The 19,291-nt window shown below is 44.9% G+C and overlaps 1 protein-coding gene across 1 annotated transcript; it reads left to right on the plus strand.

Moving 5' to 3' along the window:
- Positions 1–8,749: 8,749 nt before the first annotated feature.
- Positions 8,750–16,976, plus strand: LOC110490279 (G-protein coupled receptor 22). The gene is made up of 5 exons (XM_021563578.2): positions 8,750–9,138; positions 11,592–12,602; positions 13,480–13,606; positions 13,860–14,006; positions 14,285–16,976. Exons 3-5 carry the CDS (start codon positions 13,484–13,486, stop codon positions 15,368–15,370), a joined length of 1,356 nt encoding a protein of 451 aa, XP_021419253.2. The 5' UTR covers positions 8,750–9,138; positions 11,592–12,602; positions 13,480–13,483; the 3' UTR covers positions 15,371–16,976.
- Positions 16,977–19,291: the final 2,315 nt, after the last annotated feature.

The raw sequence follows: 19,291 nt of genomic DNA on the forward strand, positions 1-19,291 counted from the left end.
TTAGTAGCAACATTGTTGCGAAGCTTTAACATACAAACCATCGGACAGTCAGACAGTACACCTGCACGCCGGAAGACCACAGCTAAGACCTCTCTTGTTCTCTTTCTCTTTTTCTCTTCCCTCTATCGTTCCAGTGCTTTACCCTGAAACAGACTCTCTATTTTTCCAATGCACTTCCCATTGAAGTGCATTAGAGCTGGACTATTATTGCCCTGCCTGAAGTATTTGGACATTTTAGTTAAAAGGGAGGTTGCTTGCCAATTGTGTATTGTTATGTGAACTGTATTGAGATGTACTAATGACATGTGGCCGAGAAGACTGGACATTTTTAAGGCCTTTGTTGTGTCGATGAACACCCCCCACATTCATACCCTCTGCACTCATCTACTAGAAAATAATACAGATTATTGCAAATCCTATGTTGATGACTGGGTTCGTTCTTGTATGAAGTTGCTGTTGAATTGCTCTGCCATTATTACTATTAGTATTATTGTATGAGGTATTCTTGTTTGGGTTACCCCTGTGCTGTGATGTGGGTTTTATATGGTGTGTATTCTCTTTTCTCTCCACTGGCTATCTGGTAAACAGGCTACACTCTAGGCAGTCTCTTCTGCTGATGTGTGTGGGTCTGGTAGTGGTTCTCTCTATTCTACTCTTTTCCTTTCGGCATGGTTAATACCTGCCTGGCGCCCGAACAAAAGCTTTCTTTACCCCTCTCTAATAAATACCGCTACAGAATTGGCGCCCAAACAGGGACTTGAAGAGAAACACCCATGACACCATCCACACAAGGTTGAATCATGTCTTTTGTTGGAACCCCATACTGTGTCAATGTGGACACACCTGATGGTAATCATGTTCGGGATTCTTTCATTGTGGAAGGACTTAATGAACTAATGGAGTTGGATAGCACTGACCCTAATCCCCAGGTTTCTGGCTCACCTATAACATCTCCACCATTACCCTCCCCTCAAACCCTTCCGGTTACCCTGTCCAGAGAGACTGCCAATGTTTGTCCTCCCTTGTGCAGTACCTATACTACCGCTAAATGTCTGGATGATTCCTTTCCTCTGGATGATGAGAGTGTATGGAGAGCACAGCAGAAGGATGCTGCCATCATAGCGATCCACAAGAGTCTGTCTGAAGAAGACTCCAAGAGTCGCTTCAATGATAAGTATAGCATAATTCAGGATAAAGTGTATCGAAAAACTCCAAGAGGAGATGGAATACACAGCACCCATTATCGCGTCTTCATTCCCTCTACATTGTGTGACCAGATAATCCAAGCTTATCATGCCAATCCCATGAGTGGCCATCTTGGAGTTTTTAAAACTTATCGAAGACTACAAGAGGTGGTTTACTGGCCAGGCATGTGGGTTGATACCCGGAAGTTTGTACAGCAGTGTGAAGTCTGCCAGAAATACAAACCAGACATTGGCAGACCTGCTGGGAAAATGCAGCAGACCGTGGTGAACCATCCAAATGAAATGTTGGGAATTGACCTCATGGGACCTTTTCCTCCCAGCCGGGGGACACGGAATGAATTTTTATTGGTGGTAGTGGACTACTACACACACTGGGTGGAGTTGTTTCCCCTCCGCAAAGCCACTGCATCAGCCATTGCTCTAATTCTGCGAAGGGAGGTTTTTACCAGATTCGGAATTCCGGACCAAATCCTCTCTGACCGAGGTCCGCAGTTCATATCAGGAATATACAAAGAGCTCTGTACCTACTGGGGTGTAATTGCCAAGTTGACCACAGCCTACCATCCTCAGACCAACCTGACCGAGAGGGTAAACCGAACCCTGAAGGGCATGATTGCTTCATTCGTGGGGGATCAGCACACAAGGTGGGATCAGCATCTTCCAGAATTTCGCTTTGCACTGAACTCTGCCGTGCAGGAGACTTCTGGGGTCACTCCCGCCGAACTCCACCTGGGAAGACCACTAAAAGGTCCGATGGACAGGGTCTTGCAAAGTTCGAATGTTTCACCTGACTGCCCAGCGTTTGATGCCGTACAACACCACCACACCTTGCTAGCCAGAGTGGAGGCCAGCAAAACCAAAGCCAAACAACGACAGCTGAGAAACTATGACAAACATAGACGAGACGTGTGTTTTCCACCCCAGTCTCGTGTCTGGGTACGTTCACATCATCTGTCAAAGGCATCTAAGAAGTTCACTGCCAAGCTAGCTTCGAGATGGAAAGGTCCATACCGTGTAGTGCAGCAGTTGGGACCAGTGAACTACTTGGTCTGTTTGGAGGACACTGGGGAAGATGTCAGGACAGTGCATGTTGTTGACCTAAAGCCCTGCTACCCTACGGCAGAAGAGCTGGATCGCAGGCAAAAGCAACACCTGCAGGACCTCTTCGTGGAGGACTCTGATGAGGAGGACTTCCCTGGTTTTGTGTAGCAGGAACATGAACCTGTCAAAGCCTGCATCCTCTCTGTTTCTACAGGCATTGTTTTTTCATGGGGGGAGGAGTGTGGCGAAATCTGCACGGAGCCTTCACCGTGCACTGCCACTTTAAGAGCGCATGAGCAGTAAGGAAGGAGAATATAAAGAGAGCTCGTTCAGCTCTTTGGGGAGGGGCTCTTTGGTGGCGCGACAGTTTGATTGTGTGTGCTGTGCTGCAGAAGTTTTGTTTGTTTTCAGCGTGTGTAGTTTATAGAGTATTTAACTCAATCATCGGTGTAATCGCTCTAGGTCGTGGTTGTTTTTGTTTGGGACCACGCCCATTATGGATCGCATGGATTAGTAGCAACATTGTTGCGAAGCTTTAACATACAAACCATCGGACAGTCAGACAGTACACCTGCACGCCGGAAGACCACAGCTAAGACCTCTCTTGTTCTCTTTCTCTTTTTCTCTTCCCTCTATCGTTCCAGTGCTTTACCCTGAAACAGACTCTCTATTTTTCCAATGCACTTCCCATTGAAGTGCATTAGAGCTGGACTATTATTGCCCTGCCTGAAGTATTTGGACATTTTAGTTAAAAGGGAGGTTGCTTGCCAATTGTGTATTGTTATGTGAACTGTATTGAGATGTACTAATGACATGTGGCCGAGAAGACTGGACATTTTTAAGGCCTTTGTTGTGTCGATGAACACCCCCCACATTCATACCCTCTGCACTCATCTACTAGAAAATAATACAGATTATTGCAAATCCTATGTTGATGACTGGGTTTGTTCTTGTATGAAGTTGCTGTTGAATTGCTCTGCCATTATTACTATTAGTATTATTGTATGAGGTATTCTTGTTTGGGTTACCCCTGTGCTGTGATGTGGGTTTTATATGGTGTGTATTCTCTTTTCTCTCCACTGGCTATCTGGTAAACAGGCTACACTCTAGGCAGTCTCTTCTGCTGATGTGTGTGGGTCTGGTAGTGGTTCTCTCTATTCTACTCTTTTCCTTTCGGCATGGTTAATACCTGCCTGGCGCCCGAACAAAAGCTTTCTTTACCCCTTTCTAATAAATACCGCTACAATATGATGACCTGGACAGGTGGAATTCACTTCCTGCGGATCTTAGTGGTAGAATTGAAACAATCAAAATGAACGTCCTGCCGAGGTTACTGTATTTGTTCCAGTCACTGCCTGTAGAAATCCCGCCTAAACAGTTTAGTGGGATAAACGGATATCAAGGTCTATCTGGAACAGTAAGAGACCAAGAATTAGATATGCAACATTACATTTACCAAAAAACTGTGGAGGTGTGGCCTTACCAAACCTAAAATATTATTTTGTGTCAGCCCAATGAGACCTCTGGTGTGTTGGTGCAATCCAGAATACGAATCCAAGACTACTTTGACAGAGATACCATACAGTCAGTTTTGGGAAATAAGGACATGGTCATAGAAATATAGAATAGACAGAATCAGTGGATTAATTTCTCTTTTAAGACATGGTTGGGGATAGTTAAGCAAAATCACTTAGACAGAGTAGTCAAACTACTGAGTTGGCTCGCATACGACCCCAGCTTCATCCCTGCAACTCAGGACAGCAGATTTAAACAGTGGACGCAGAAAGGCATCACATAATTCAGCACAATTATAAGGAATGGGGACCTAGAAAACTTCCAGGATCTAAGTAAAAAACATGGATAAAAAAGCTTGGATAAACAAGATTTGTACAGATACCTACAAGTTCGACACTATTTCTTAAGGGAGATAACAGTGATTGACCCTCGAACACCTCAAAATGTATCCAATTATTCACTAATGCATACAACTTGGGGAGCAAAAAAAAAAATTCAAATCTTCTTCTTGGTGACAGGGGGCAGTATTTTCACATCCGGATGAAATGCATGCCCAAATTCAACTGCCTGCTACTCATCCCCAGAAGATAAGATATGCATGTTATTAGTAGATTTGGATATAAAACACTCTGACGTTTCTAAAACTATTTGAATCATGTCTGTGAGTATAACAGAACTTATGTAGCAGGCGAAACCCCGAGGAAAAGCCATTCAGATTTCTTTGTTTTTGAGGTCACTCTCTTTTCAATTAGTTTTCATTGGGAATCCAGATTTCTAAGGGACCTTCTTGCAGTTCCTACCGCTTCCACTGGATGTCACCAGTCTTTAGAAATTGGTTGAGGTTTTACCTTTGTGTAATGAAGAAGTAGCCCTGTTCAAAATGAGGGTCACTTCAAGTGTACTGTTAGATAGAGGCGCGTGACCAGAAAGGTAGCGTCAATTTGATCGATTATTTACTTAAAAAAATACCTAAAGTTGTATTACAAAAGTAGTTTGAAATGTTTTGGCATTACAGTTACAGGTAACTTTTGAGCCATTTTGTAGTCATGTTGCGCAACTTGGAACCTGTGTTTTTCTGGATCAAACGCGCCAAATAAATTGACATTTTGGATATATATCGATGGAATTAATCGAACAAAAGGACCATTTGTGATGTTTATGGGACATATTGGAGTGCCAACAGAAGAAGCTTGTCAAAGGTAAGGGATGATTTATATTTTCATTTCTGCGTTTTTTGTGTCGTGCCTGCAGGGTTGAAATATGTTTTCTCTCTTTGTTTACTATGGTGCTATCCTCAGATAATAGCATAGTTTGCTTTCACCGAAAAGCCTTTTTGAAATGTGACATGTTGGCTGGATTCACAACACGTGTAGCTTTAATTTGATATCTTACGTGTGTGATTTCATGAAAGTTTGATTTTTATAGTAATTTATTTGAATTTGGCGCTCTGCATTTTCTCTGGCTTTTGGCCAGGTGGGACGCTAGCTTCCCACATATCCCAGAGAGGTTACTAACCTCTCTAGGATAGGGGACGCAAGCGTCCCACTTGGCCAAAAAGGCTTTTCGGCGAAAGCATAAGAAGCTATTATCTGATGATAGCACAACAGTAAACAAAGAGAGTAGCATATTTCAACCCTGCAGTCGCTACACAAAACACAGAAATAAAATATAAATCATGCTTTACCTTTGACAAGCTTCTTTTGTTGGCACTCCAATATGTCCCATAAACATCATAATTGGTCCTTTTGAAAGGCGGCCAAATGAGGAATTGGCTTTGGGGATGACCAGTGAAATATACCTGCTGGAGCGCGTGCTATGGGTGGGTGCTGCTAAGGTGACCAGTGAGCTAAGGCAGGGCTTTACCTAGCAAAGACTTATAGATGACCTGGAGCCAGTGGGTTTGGCAACGAGTATGAAGTGAGGGCCAGCCAACGAGAGCATACAGGTCGCAGTGATAGACTGCATCCAATTTGCTGAGTAGAGTGTTGAAGGCTATTTTGTAAATGACATTGCTGAAGTCAAGGATCGGTAGGATAGTCAGTGATGCTAGACGGGCAGGCGGATGCGGGCAGCGGTCAGTTGAAGAGCATGCATTTAGTTTTATTTGCATTTAAGAGCAGTTGGAGGCCATGGAATGAGTGTTGTATGGCGTTGAAGCTATTCTGGAGGTTTGCTAACACAATATCCAAAGAAGGGCCAGAACTTTACAGAATGATGTCGTCTGTGTAGAGGTGGATCAGAGAATCACCAGTAGCAAGAGCGACAATAATTGATGTATAAAGAGAAAAGATTCGGCCCAATAATTGAACCCTTGGCACCCCCATAGAGACTGCCAGAGGTACGGACAACAGGCCCTCCAATTTGACACACTGAACTCTATCTGAGAAGTAGTTGGTGAACCAGGCGAGGCAGTCATTTGAGAAACCAAGGCTATTGAGTCTACCGATAAGAATGCGATCTATATCGCAAGTGAAATGGCCAACGCAATATTTGGCAAAAAAAAATGTGCAATTAGATTTTCTGCACATATCGTGCAACCTAGAGTATGTGTGTTTGCAATGTTTGCAGTCTTCTTGGGTAGGATGCTACAAGCTTGGCACACTGCAATTGGGGAGTTTCTCCCATTCTTCTCTGCACATCCTCTCAAGCTCTGTCAGGATGGATGGGGAGCGTTCCTGCACAGCTATTTTCAGGTCTCTCCAAAGATGTTAGACCGGGTTCAAGTCCGGGCTCTGGCTGGTCCACTCAAGGACATTCAGAGACATGTCCCAAAGCCACTCCTGTGTTGTCTTGGCTGCGTGCTTAGTATGGTTTTCCTGTTGAAAGGTGAACCTTCGCCCCAGTCTGAGGTCCTGAGCACTCTGGAGCAGGTTTTCATCAAGAATATCTCTGTACTTTGCTTCGTTCAAAACATCCCCGCAGCGTGATGCTGCCACCACCATGCTTCACCGTAGGGATGATGCCAGGTTTCCTCCAGATGTGACATGGGCTGTTATTGTGACCGTATTAAACGCCACACCAGTAGTCACGAATCATGATGGCAGTCAAATTCCACGTGGCCGTTTAGTCACGGTAATTAGGCTTCTCCACGCTGTGATCCTGCTGATGGTCATTAGTAGTCCACAAAACTTGTGGCATGGAGCATTGTCCTGCTGGACAAACCAATCCTCAGGGTCGGGGAACATTGTCAGAGCAGAAGGAAGCAAGTTTTCTTCCAGGACGACCTTGTACGTGGCTTAATTCATGCGTCCTTCACAAAGACAAATCTGCCTGATGTGAGACCTGGAGAGGCCTACAAGCCACAGTGTCACGCACCCACTGTGAAATTTGGTGGAGGATCGGTGATGATCTTGGGGGTGCTTCAGCAAGGCTGGAATCGTTTTTTTTCCAGCAGGACAATGCTCCATGCCACACAGCCACTTCAATCAAGGTGTGGATGGAGGACCACCAGATCAAGACCCAGTCATGGCCAGCCCAATCTCCAGACCTGAACCCCATTGAAAACCTCTGGAATGTGATCAAGAGGAAGATGGATGGTCACAAGCCATGAAACAAAGCTGAGCTGCTTGAATTTTTACACTCAGGAGTGGCATAAAGTCACCCAACATCAATGTGGAAGACTGGTGGAGAGCATGCCAAGACGCATTTGATTTCTGAACTCTTCCTAAGTTAAAACATTAGTATTGTGTTGTTTAAAAATGAATATGAACTTATTTTCTTTGCATTATTCGAGGTCTGACAACACTGCATCTTTTGTTATTTTGACCAGTTGTCATTTTCTGCAAATAAATGCTCTAAATGACAATACTTTTATTTTTAATTAGGGTGAAATGTTGTCAGTAGTTTATAAATAAAACAAAAATGTAAATTATACCCAAAAACATACCTAGAAATAGTACAACCATAGAAACGGATCATTTTGCAGTGGTCTCTTAAATTTTTTCCAGAGCTGTATATTCCCTACAGGCTGCATCCAATCTAACCTGGTCATGTTGCCAGATATTCTTCATAAATTAGCCAACTCCATTGTCATTCACAGTGTCATTTGGCATTCAAATCAACAAAAGAGTTAGATAAAACAGTCGGATCTGGCAACCAGGCTAGTGTGACTAATGGATTGAGGGTAATTATGTCTGTCCTATCAGACAGGTGTATAACAACCGATGATTGGCCAAAAGTCCACTAGGGTTCAAGTACCATTACAATCGCCACAGTTGCTGAGCCCGGTCTTCTAGAGAGTGCAAACACACAGACTGGCATGGCGACAAAGAGAGGGAGAAAGACAAAGAGTGAGAGAGAGGGGGAGGGGGAGAAAGAAAGCGACAGATAATAAAAAAAATAAAAAATAAAATAGACCTTTGGCACAATTCCGAGATGTCTTCCTTCAATCTAGTGACACCGGCACCAGCGGAAAATACCCTCTGAAGAAAACAGTATGTGCTCTGAAGCCTCGGAGTTGAGACAGAGACAGCTCCTCTTTAATTTTTCCATTTCCTGCCAAAATATGACATCATTATCCTCTGCCTGACATTGACATCCCAATTTCAGTACTGAAACCGGGCCAATCTGTGGAATGTGAATCCTAATGACTGTGTTCCAGAGCTTATGTGGAGAAAATAGCCATTACTGAACAACACAGGCTTGATAGGTGTCATGTCTGTCTGTGGAGCTAGTGCCACTTAGGCTACAGACACACAAGAGCAGTGGGCCTACAGACCTCCCAAAACTGTCCCACGACTGAATATTTTTTGGGTAAAAAAATATATACTGTAAAATCATCAAGATTTCAACAAAAAACGATTTTAATATAGGAAACTTAAAATTATTCCCACAAATAAAAAAAAGAAATGAGGGACCTGTTACATGAGACCAATCAGAGGAAAGAGGATATGTAGAGAGGGGAAGAGAGAATAGGGAAAGAGAGGGGGTTGATAGAGAGAGAGAAGAGAGAGAGAGTGAGAGAGAGAGGGAAAATGTTGAGCGCGAAAGGATGATACAGAGAGAAATAGAAAGTGTGAGAGACACGCTGCCAGAGAAGGGAGGGAGGGTGGGCGAGGTGAGTAGGAAGGGCTATTAGTTCCCCCGAGACGGAGCGAGTGAGAGTGGGAGAAGGAGAGGAGAGCGCAGAACAGCCAGAGAGCAGAACAGTGATCTCTCTACTCCAGCCTGGATCCTTACACACCCTGAGGACTTAACTACACCATCTTACCTGTCACGCACAGCCAGAAACCGCCTCAGCGGCTTCAGGTCCTTTTCTTTCGCTCTCTCGTCCTCCTTCACTCTACCTGGGAGGGAGTGTTCCACCCGGCTATCTATGCTGACAGTGCTGTGGGGTAGAGGACGGAGACACACACACGCGACTACCTCAGAGAACAAGGTAAACATCTATCACTGCACTGATTTCTCCATTCTCTGTTACAATAGCCCGCTTGATAATGAATGTCAGTGTGTACACTGAAGCAAATAAATGCATTTCAGATGCGTTCAAAAACAAACTCAAAATGACAACAGTAATGACTTCTTGCCAAAAGCACTCATTTACTACCTCTGCTGAACCGTGAGGAACGGTTGTCAAAACACAAAACGCCACCATAATGTACAGTACGTGCACACTATCAGCAGAGTTCAAAAGAACAACTGGAGCAAAAAGCCTGCAAACTTCTCACTCGTATTGTACCAACAGACAAAGAACCACCAGCCGTGTGCACTCACTGCATGTACAGAACCATAGCGCTCTAGCACAGTCTCTGCCTGTCTGTTACGCCAGCCTACAGTCACACAGTAGAGACATAACTCGACCAACACAGCACACAGTCTCATCCAAAGGGATTATATTTCTGCTCCTTCTCCTGCCTGCCCACTTACTCCACACTCTGATAATGTTAAGCATCACTTATGAGCGCGGTGTCTCTGAAGCCTTGCTCTTAGCGTGGAGCGGAGCACGGGGGCTTTTGTGCAAACACACCGTTCTCATAACAGCCTGAGCCTTCCATTCATCTCACACACACACACACACACACACACACACACACACACACACACACACACACACACACACACCCACCTTCTCAGAGTGCACTGTGAGCTGTCATGCGTGCAAGTGAATAACTGAAATCCAGTGGCTTAACCTCTGTGTGCAGTGCCACTGCGTGAAATTACAGAAACAAAACCATATGCTCTGTGATATACGGATCATACGCTGTCATATGCTCTGTGTCATACAGATCATACGCTGTCATATGCTCTGTGACATACGGATCATACGCTGTCATATGCTCTGTGTCATACGGATCATACGCCGTCATATGCTCTGAGTCATACAGATCATACGCTGTCATATGCTCTGTGTCATACGGATCATACGCTGTCATATGCTCTGTGACATACGGATCGTACGCTGTCATATGCTCTGTGTCATACGGATCATACACTGTCATATGCTCTGTGTCATACGGATCATACACTGTCATATGCTCTGTGACATACGGATCATACACTGTCATATGCTCTGTGTCATACGGATCATACGCTGTCATATGCTCTGTGTCATACGGATCATACGCTGTCATATGCTCTGTGACATATGGATCATACGCAGTTACATGCTTTGTGTCATATGGATCATATGCTGTCACATGCTCTGTGTCATATGGATCATACGCAGTTACATGCTTTGTGTTATACGGATCATACACAGTTACATGCTCCGTGTCATACACTGTCATATGCTCTGTGTCATACGGATCACACACTGTCATATGCTCTGTGTCATACGGATCATACGCTGTCATATGCTCTGTGTCATACGGATCATACGCTGTCATATGCTCTGTGTCATATGGATCATACACTGTCATATGCTCTGTGTCATACGGATCATACGCTGTCATATGCTCTGTGACATACGGATCATACACTGTCATATGCTCTGTGTCATACGGATCATACGCAGTTACATGCTCTGTGTCATATGGATCATACGCAGTTACATGCTTTGTGTCATATGGATCATACACAGTTACATGCTTTGTGTCATATGGATCATATGCTGTCACATGCTCTGTGTCATATGGATCATACGCAGTTACATGATTTGTGTTATACGGATCATACACAGTTACATGCTCCGTGTCATACACTGTCATATGCTCTGTGTCATACGGATCACACACTGTCATATGCTCTGTGTCATATGGATCATACACTGTCATATGCTCTGTGTCATACGGATCATACACTGTCATATGCTCTGTGTCATACGGATCATACACTGTCATATGCTCTGTGACATACGAGCTTGTCTCTTCTCCCAGTAGCACTGCTAGTCTCTGGCCCTCTTAAGCTTATGTTCACACACAGACAGACACAGCAAAAGATGGAGAGAGAAAGAGATGAAGAGAGAAAGAAAGAGAGAGAGCGAGATGACAGAGGGAGGGAGCCTGCACAAAGGACCAGTTCAAAGGCTGAGGGCTCATTTGTCAAACAAACGCATGACAGGCCTTGAATAGCCAAAGGTATAATAAGTAAGACATCCACTAGTAATCAAACAAGAGTCAGATCACCTTTCTCTGTGTCTCTCCATCTCTCTCCACCCCCTTTTCTAGGGGGGGGGGGGATTAATTCAATACAAACCCGATTAGAGGTTATTAACAAAACACACAATGACAACAGACAGGCAGATCTATCACTGGGTTGATTTAACGTACTGATACAGCTCAGACTGTCTGGACAATGATCATTTGGGGCTGAAATATCATGACACACTTTCTTCTCATTCATTATCCTCCTTTCATTTACGTCTCTTCCTCTCTCCATCTTTTTGTTCTCCAGGACGACGATTGAGGGAGGAAAAATAAACGGAAGGATGATGTCATCCCCTGATTTGTCCCACTCTCCTACTCTGTGACAGAAAGAGAGAGAGAGAGCGCGCACCAAATGCCACATAGCTGATGGCCCAGTGTTGTAATATAGTCTCCTCTCTCTCTCCAAAGCAGCTAATGACCTTCCTCCCAGCCTGGTCTGACTTTGAATAAGGTGCCACAGCACGGAGGTGATCCTGCCTCACCCCAGTGGAATTACAAAGTGTGAGGAGACGGAAACGCCATTGACCTTTACTCTCCTCTCTGGAAGGTGATGGAGGGGTGTTTCTGAAGGGTGTCGGAGGGAATACGTACAGAAGGAAGAGGGGAGGACAGTTGAGTATCAGCCAGGCACTGCTCTGCCTCTGTTAAGATCCGAGGAGGACTACAGGTCAAATAACAAAAGCTTGCCAAGCAGCTGCCTAAAAGAAACCATTCATTTAGTAAAACCACGTGGCTGGATGCTACGATGCACATCCTCTCCCTGCCCACCGCGGACGACGAGTGCGTGTGTTCCTGCGTTTAATGAATCCTCGGCGCTTTCCCCAAACCGGAATACAGTGTTTTTTTTATTGGATGTACGAGAGTATAGGGCCGTCCTCTGTGATCCATCACTGTTGTATAAAGCCTCTGGGTAAAGTAAATGGAGAAATGTTTTGAAGGTGGACTGGTCTTTCTCTCGTGGTGGAGCTGAGTTTGTATCCGTGGAAATAGAAAAGGAAGGATCCAAAGAAAGGCAGTTTCAGTTGGCCCCGACTGCACTCATCTGCATCATAACACTCCCATTATTTAGACAAAAGGCTGCACCATCAGGAATGAAAGTGCGCCAAGTGGAGATTTACTGCATTGGTATTACTACTACTATAAAAGCATTGCTACTACAGAACTATGGTTGGTTCTTGTGATTTCCTGTCGGGGCCTCAGCAAGTCGGCTCCGGCTGGTTCATGGACTCTTGAAGGGGAGACGGCACACGAGGGAGAGGTGAGTACAGTGTGTCTGCAATATAAATGCCTATTGAGCCACAAAAGGACTGTCTGGTTTCTGGATAGTTTCTCTGGACATGACCAGCCTCTGGGCAGATCACACGGGAAACTGCGTTATATCTAGACATGAAAGCAAAGCAAGGACGTTTCATGAAGCGAAATACCTAAAGAACATGGACACATTGATCAAAAGTAACCACAAACACAACTCTAAGCCTAGCGTAACAACAAAACACTGACACGACTGACTAAAGTGAAGCACTATTAGTTTGAGTCAGCTAACAACGTAACACTAGATAAAAGGTGTCAGCAATGAAGGGATAAAGGGAGTGTACTCATTTTCACTCTTTCCACAAAGCGAAAATCTTATTATCACACACGGCAGAACACCATTTTTTTTAAAGTACAGCGGAAAACTGTGGAAATTGGCTTTTTGATTTTTAATTGCCACCTTTTGAAAGATTCCATCAAGATGACATCACAAAATCAGTTTGAGATTGAAACTTCCACACTTGAAAAGGTTCACACATTGGCCACATTTCACACTAAATGGAATCTCAGTGAGGTAAAAATACACTCAGACAAAGTCACAAAGACAGCCAGACAGATAGATAGACAGATCAGCTAGATGAGATTTAAAAGGAATAGAAATAGCCTCTTCTACACTGTTGTATGCTCCCATATAACCTAGTTCATCAGGAAATGACAATGAGACACGTAAGACATAGATGAGAGGCAGTCAGTAGTCATGCATACGATACACTTCTGTGGTGAAACACAACACCTTTCTCTCCCACTATACATAAGTTAATGCAATCAGTCTCTGGCCTGATCTTTCTCTCCTCCTCTCTCTGTGTGTCACCATGTCTCTCTAGGATAATGCATACCCCTCCTGTGCTGATCTCAGAAGCCACCATGAGCAACGTGACTGTCCTCGACACCTCGGAACCCTCTGACCTTGATATGACCCAGTCTGCTGCCCCCTACCCCGTCAGCTTCCAGGTACATGCTTACATGTATACCACTTCGACTTTAATTAAGAGGGTAAATGTAGTTCAACGTCAGTTATCGTGAAAGCAGATAGCACGATTAAAGCATATCGCAATGAAAGCCGATATCACGATTAAAGCATATCGCAATGAAAGCAGATAACCAATTTCATACTGATATCTCGACACAAGCAATTATTACAATACTATTATTGTGATACTATGATTATCGTAAAACAAAATGCTATTACCCTCTGGATTTCCAGGTGTCGCTGACAGGGTTCCTGCTGCTAGAGATCGTGCTGGGCCTAAGCAGCAACCTGACAGTGCTGGTCCTTTACTGCATGAAGCAGAACCTCATCACCTCCGTGTCCAACATCGTCACCATGAATCTGCACGTCCTAGACGTACTAGTGAGTGACAGTCTTTGATGTTTCCATTAGGCGCAGACCTCGGATCAGTTAATACATTGAAAATACAAACTTTAACCATTGGGAGGGAAAACACAAAACTGACCTTAAATCAATGTTTAGGGACAATTCCAGTGAGTGTCTAGAATGAGATGATTGCAGTGCAATTATTCTGTGACAAATCTCAAGATTCTTCAGGAAGCAGGCCACTATATCTGCTGTAGAAGGAGACAAATTTAACTAATGATAATCTTAATCCTTATTTATCTCTCTGGTTCCAGGTTTGTGTGTCTTGCATCCCTCTGACTGCCGTGGTAATACTCCTCCCCCTAGAGGCTGATACGGCGCTGGTCTGCTGCTTCCACGAGGCCTGTGTCTCCTTCGCTAGCGTAGCCACTGCCTCGAACGTGCTAGCCATCACCGTCGACCGCTACGACATCTCAGTGCGTCCAGCCAACCGCATGCTAACCATGGGCCGCGCCGTGGCTCTGCTGGGCTTGATTTGGGCTATGTCCTTCTTCAGTTTCCTGGTCCCCTTCATGGAGGTGGGCTTCTTCAGCGATTTTGGCTCGGAGTCTGTCAACCAGACTGCAGTCGCCTCTGTGGTCCATACTAACGAGTACTACACAGAGCTGGGGCTGTATTACCACCTCCTGGCTCAGATCCCCATCTTTTTCTTCACGGCCGTAGTCATGCTGGTGACCTACTACAAGATACTCCAGGCCCTGAACATCCGCATCGGGACCCGCTTCCAACACAACCAGCCCAAGAAGAAGCTCCGCAAGAAGAAGACCATCTCCTTGACCACTGCAACGCAGGTGGAATCTACAGATGCGTCCCAGGGCAGCGGGGCGGTCAGAGGGGGCGGAAACCCACCTGCTGTCCTGTCCATGCGGACCTCCGTCTCCGTCCTCATGGCTCTGCGCAGGGCTGTTAAACGCCACCGGGAACGGCGGGAGAGGCAGAAACGCGTCTTCAGGATGTCCCTACTCATCATCTCCACCTTCCTGCTCTGCTGGACGCCCATCACAGTCCTCAACACGGTCATCCTCAGCGCAGGGCCCTCAGACTTCACGGTCAAGTTGCGGTTGGGTTTCCTGGTCATGGCCTACGGGACGACCATCTTTCACCCACTGCTCTACGCCTTCACCAGGCAAAAGTTCCAGAAGGTGTTGAAGAGCAAGATGAAGAAGAGGGTGGTGTCTGTGGTGGAGGCTGAGCCCATGCCCAACAACGTGGTCATTCACAACTCCTGGATCGACCCCAAGAGGAACAACAAGAAAGTCACCTTCGAGGAGACTGAGGTCAGGCAGAAGTGTCTATCTTCCCAGGACCTGGAACAGAACAACATCGTCTGTCAACCATGATAAGGCGGCAGGGTAGCCTAGTGGTGAGAGCGTTGGACTAGTAACTGGAAGTTGCAAGTTCAAATCCCCGAGCTGACAAGGTACAAATCTGTCGTTCTGCCCCTGAACAGGCAGTTAACCCACTGTTCCTAGGCCGTCATTGAAAATAACAATTTGTTCTTAACTGACATGCCTAGTTAAATAAAATGAAAAAAAAAAAATGAAAAAAAAAGGAGATCGTGAAGATCGGCTTGGAGGCACTTGTTAGGCCGACAGAGGTCAACAGAGGTGGCAGAGTGGGATAATGGGTGTCCATCTTCAGAGAAAGTGGACTTAAGACAATTTCTGAGAAGCCATTGAATATCTGCATGGCTCGAGGGAGTTGGTAGACATGCGTCTGAGCCAAGGTCAAGATAGAACAGCTTCTGTTCAGAAGATGTAGAATAAGACAATGTGGATTATGAGGACGTGAAATAAGAATGAAATGGAATAAGCAACGGACACTCATACAAGGTGACAAAACATTATCAGGAACCAACTCATTTAAAAAACGGGAAACCACTAATGTAAATGAAAGTGTTTTACCTGTATAGTTACCCTAAAGGGGATCATGTGTTACTATTTATTGTAAGAGGTTGATGTGGCGTCAAGGACAATTTAAACTAAATACCGTACTGCATGGTGTTGTTATAAAACGTGACATAATTATTGTGTATAGTCATGTACAGTGTATAGAATAAATATATGTTTACAACACACAAAAGGAAAGATTCACCCATTTTGAATATTATTTGAAATTTGTGCATCTCTGAGCTATGAGCAAAATGCATCATACCAGCTGTGTTTCTGCCTGCTTGAATGGCTAATAGCTCAGAGAAACAGGAAAACATGAAATGACCCCTGGACTCGATAGAACCCAGCTCAGAGATAGACAAATATGATAGAACATTTAAAATGGGTGACTCTTTCCGTTAAGCCCTAAGTATTTGTCGTTTTATAATAAATAACGTGAAAAAAGTTTAGAGGGGATTCTACTGGGTATTCTGGTTAAATGGTCTTCTGTCACATATACTGCACTTTATTACGCTTTCGTAAACTTGTCGACTTAGGCACTGAGGACATCTAGCCAGTGTAAAGCCACAAATACTTACATGTGAAATTCCACTTCCCATTTCCTGTCCTCTGAGAGTATCTTTCCATGTGCCTGTTATATGTGTGATTTAGTGTAAGATGGGGGGATAGAAAGACGCCAGCAGCACTTTGCAACCTCAGCGAGAGTCTGCAATCTGAAAACTAATCACAGCATTACTAAGACGTGACCTTGTGATTTCAACACATAATCAGCGCCTGTAGCCTAACCATCCTGAGGTGACTCCAGCTGCTCTACCGGCCATAACACAGCTGTTATGTTGCTTCTCTTATTATCTAGCCATCTAGCCACAGGTCGGGGTGAAGAGAACAACATGGCTGCCATAACTGGAGCCTGCTTCTTTTCATAATCACACTGATGCCAACTGGCAAATCAATCTGTATTTTCTGGTTGGAGTTGGAGGACACTGAGTGAGTGAGTGAGTGAGTGAGTGAGGGAGGACTCGGACCTACTGCGGGCCATAGCGCTTAGCAAGGATGGGGCAAGTGGGGGGGGGGGGGGGTGATTGTGAAGGGGTCTGGTCACGGGCTATGAGGTACTGATACAAAACACTCGCCACACCACTTGCCTTTGCCGAGCTCCTCTTTCTCCCACGCTTGATGCCTTGTGATTACCAAGGCTAGGACTGCTAGCTAGATAATAACGGGTGGCTGTGGCAGGCGACGCATCACAATCACTCTCCCTTCCTGCCACCATCGTGACACGGCAAGGTCATGGTGGTTTTCCCTCTTCTGTGTCGGAGAGATGCTGTCACCGTCACACACACACAATACCTATGCACTATACCTAGCAATCTATTCAGCTGAAAGAGGGCATATAGAAGCTAGGGAGAAAGTTAAACACTTGGCTCTATTATACCATTGAATGACTCATATTGCCTCATATACTGTAATGCATTCACGGCTAAACACATTCTGCCATTCAATGTCCTTGCAATGTTTGTATTGGGCAAGTGTGTGTAAAAATGAACATCCCTCTCATATCTCTCGGCCAATGAGATAACAGGATACATTTCCTTTGAGAAATATTTTTTTGATGAGGGGATGTTGACAACTTGTGGGGTGTGGTCATGTGCCACATCAGTCGAGGCACCATGTGAGGTCAGGAAGAGACCGGGGTGCAAAAATAAACTGTGTGGAACAGTTTGGAGGAGCGTCATACAGCCACTCTGTAGAGATCATAGAGTGGCTGTATGCTTTGGGTATGGAATGCAGCCAGGCTTTCCTTTTTCGAACCCTCATCGAACGGCCCCCTGAGTCTCCTAAAAATCACTCCGTCTCCATGTGCATTTTAAGAGATAATAATAAGCTGGGGTACTTGGTTGGCTGTTTGCCAGCAAGCAGCACTAAAGGCAGGTTGGCGAAGTTGATTGAAGAGCCATCTAACTGTTCATTACAGGTTGGCTCGCTCCTCAGGCGCCATTACTAAATGAAGGCAAGAACCACTTGTCTATATGAAGTAGATGAGTAACGCATAGACAAACCAACACTGTACCACAATCTTCACAACTTGACTGATTTTCTATGCCTACATAGAGGATGTGCACACCGCACAGGTTCACAAAGGTTAGATTCCAGGCTACATTTCATTGGTCGGAAACATCAAGCCTATTCTTTATATAGGCCTCGGCTATCGGTCTACATGAGTAGAGTGCCGAGGAGGATACATTGAACCGCTATCCTCTCTGAAGTAGCAGAGTAATCTCGCCTGTCTAAGCGTTCAGTCTCACAGAACTCTGAGTCACAAGACCGGAGAGGAGCAGAATTCGATTCTAGAATGAGATGAAGAAAGATGAGCTGAGACAGAGATGTCAAAACCCCCAACATTCTTCAGGAAATACAGACCTATCAGCATTACCAGCTGCGGAGCCGAATGGAACTTAAGTGATAAGATTGGAAGAATTTGTTTAACTTCTCATGAATACTTTCGAGGGTGTTTGGTGACATCATCTTAATCATTTACGTCATCTCGGGTGCTACCTGGGAAAGTACTCGGAGTAGGCCTATCTGATTGAAATATCCACCTCTGGTACTTGGACCACAACATTTCCCACCTTCTTAGCTCACTTACTGCACACCAGGCCACCGCTCTCTCTTTCCATCTCTCACTCTCTCTATACAGTATCTCTCTCTCCTCTGTTCCCTCTCCCTCTCACCCAACACTCAGCCCAGGGTCGCACATGGCTGATAAGAGGAGGGCTTTTGATTCCTGAGGCCATGCGTGTTCTAGTGTTCTGGAGTGTTCTGTGTGCCAGGGTTGTTATGTAAAAGGTTGTTGTGCATTTGTCGTGTATGACCAAAAAGGGTCTAGCTCATTTGAGGAGAGTTGTGGTGTGGTGCTGGGCCTCTCAATGGCTTAGCCAACTGCCACTCACACTTTGCAAATAAATTGAACACAATGAATTGCCTTTCCATCCCCATTCTTTCTTCAATCTTCCCTCTCTTCTCTCTCATCCATCCTTCCTTCCCCCCCTCTCCCATGGGAGTAGCCGCTGTCTGACTGACATTCAGGACCATTGTGTCATTATAGCTGGTCTCTAGGGCTGGCTGCTGTGACTGACGGTTACCACAGTGACTGACACTTCATCTGCTCTGACTGACACACAGGGGCTGTGGTCCAAAAGCGGAGGAAAACAATAAAGCCGAGATATGAGAGGAAGACAACATTGACACGGTTGGATTAAAATAAGTCAAAGATATTGAGTCAAATGAGACAATGCAATACCACCGGGTTATTGCTCGATAATAAAGTCCCATGCAGTCTCATTGAAAATAAAATGAACAAAAATATAA

Source organism: Oncorhynchus mykiss, chromosome 15 (assembly GCF_013265735.2).
Source record: "Oncorhynchus mykiss isolate Arlee chromosome 15, USDA_OmykA_1.1, whole genome shotgun sequence".
In the NCBI taxonomy this organism is placed as follows: Eukaryota; Metazoa; Chordata; class Actinopteri; order Salmoniformes; family Salmonidae; genus Oncorhynchus; species Oncorhynchus mykiss.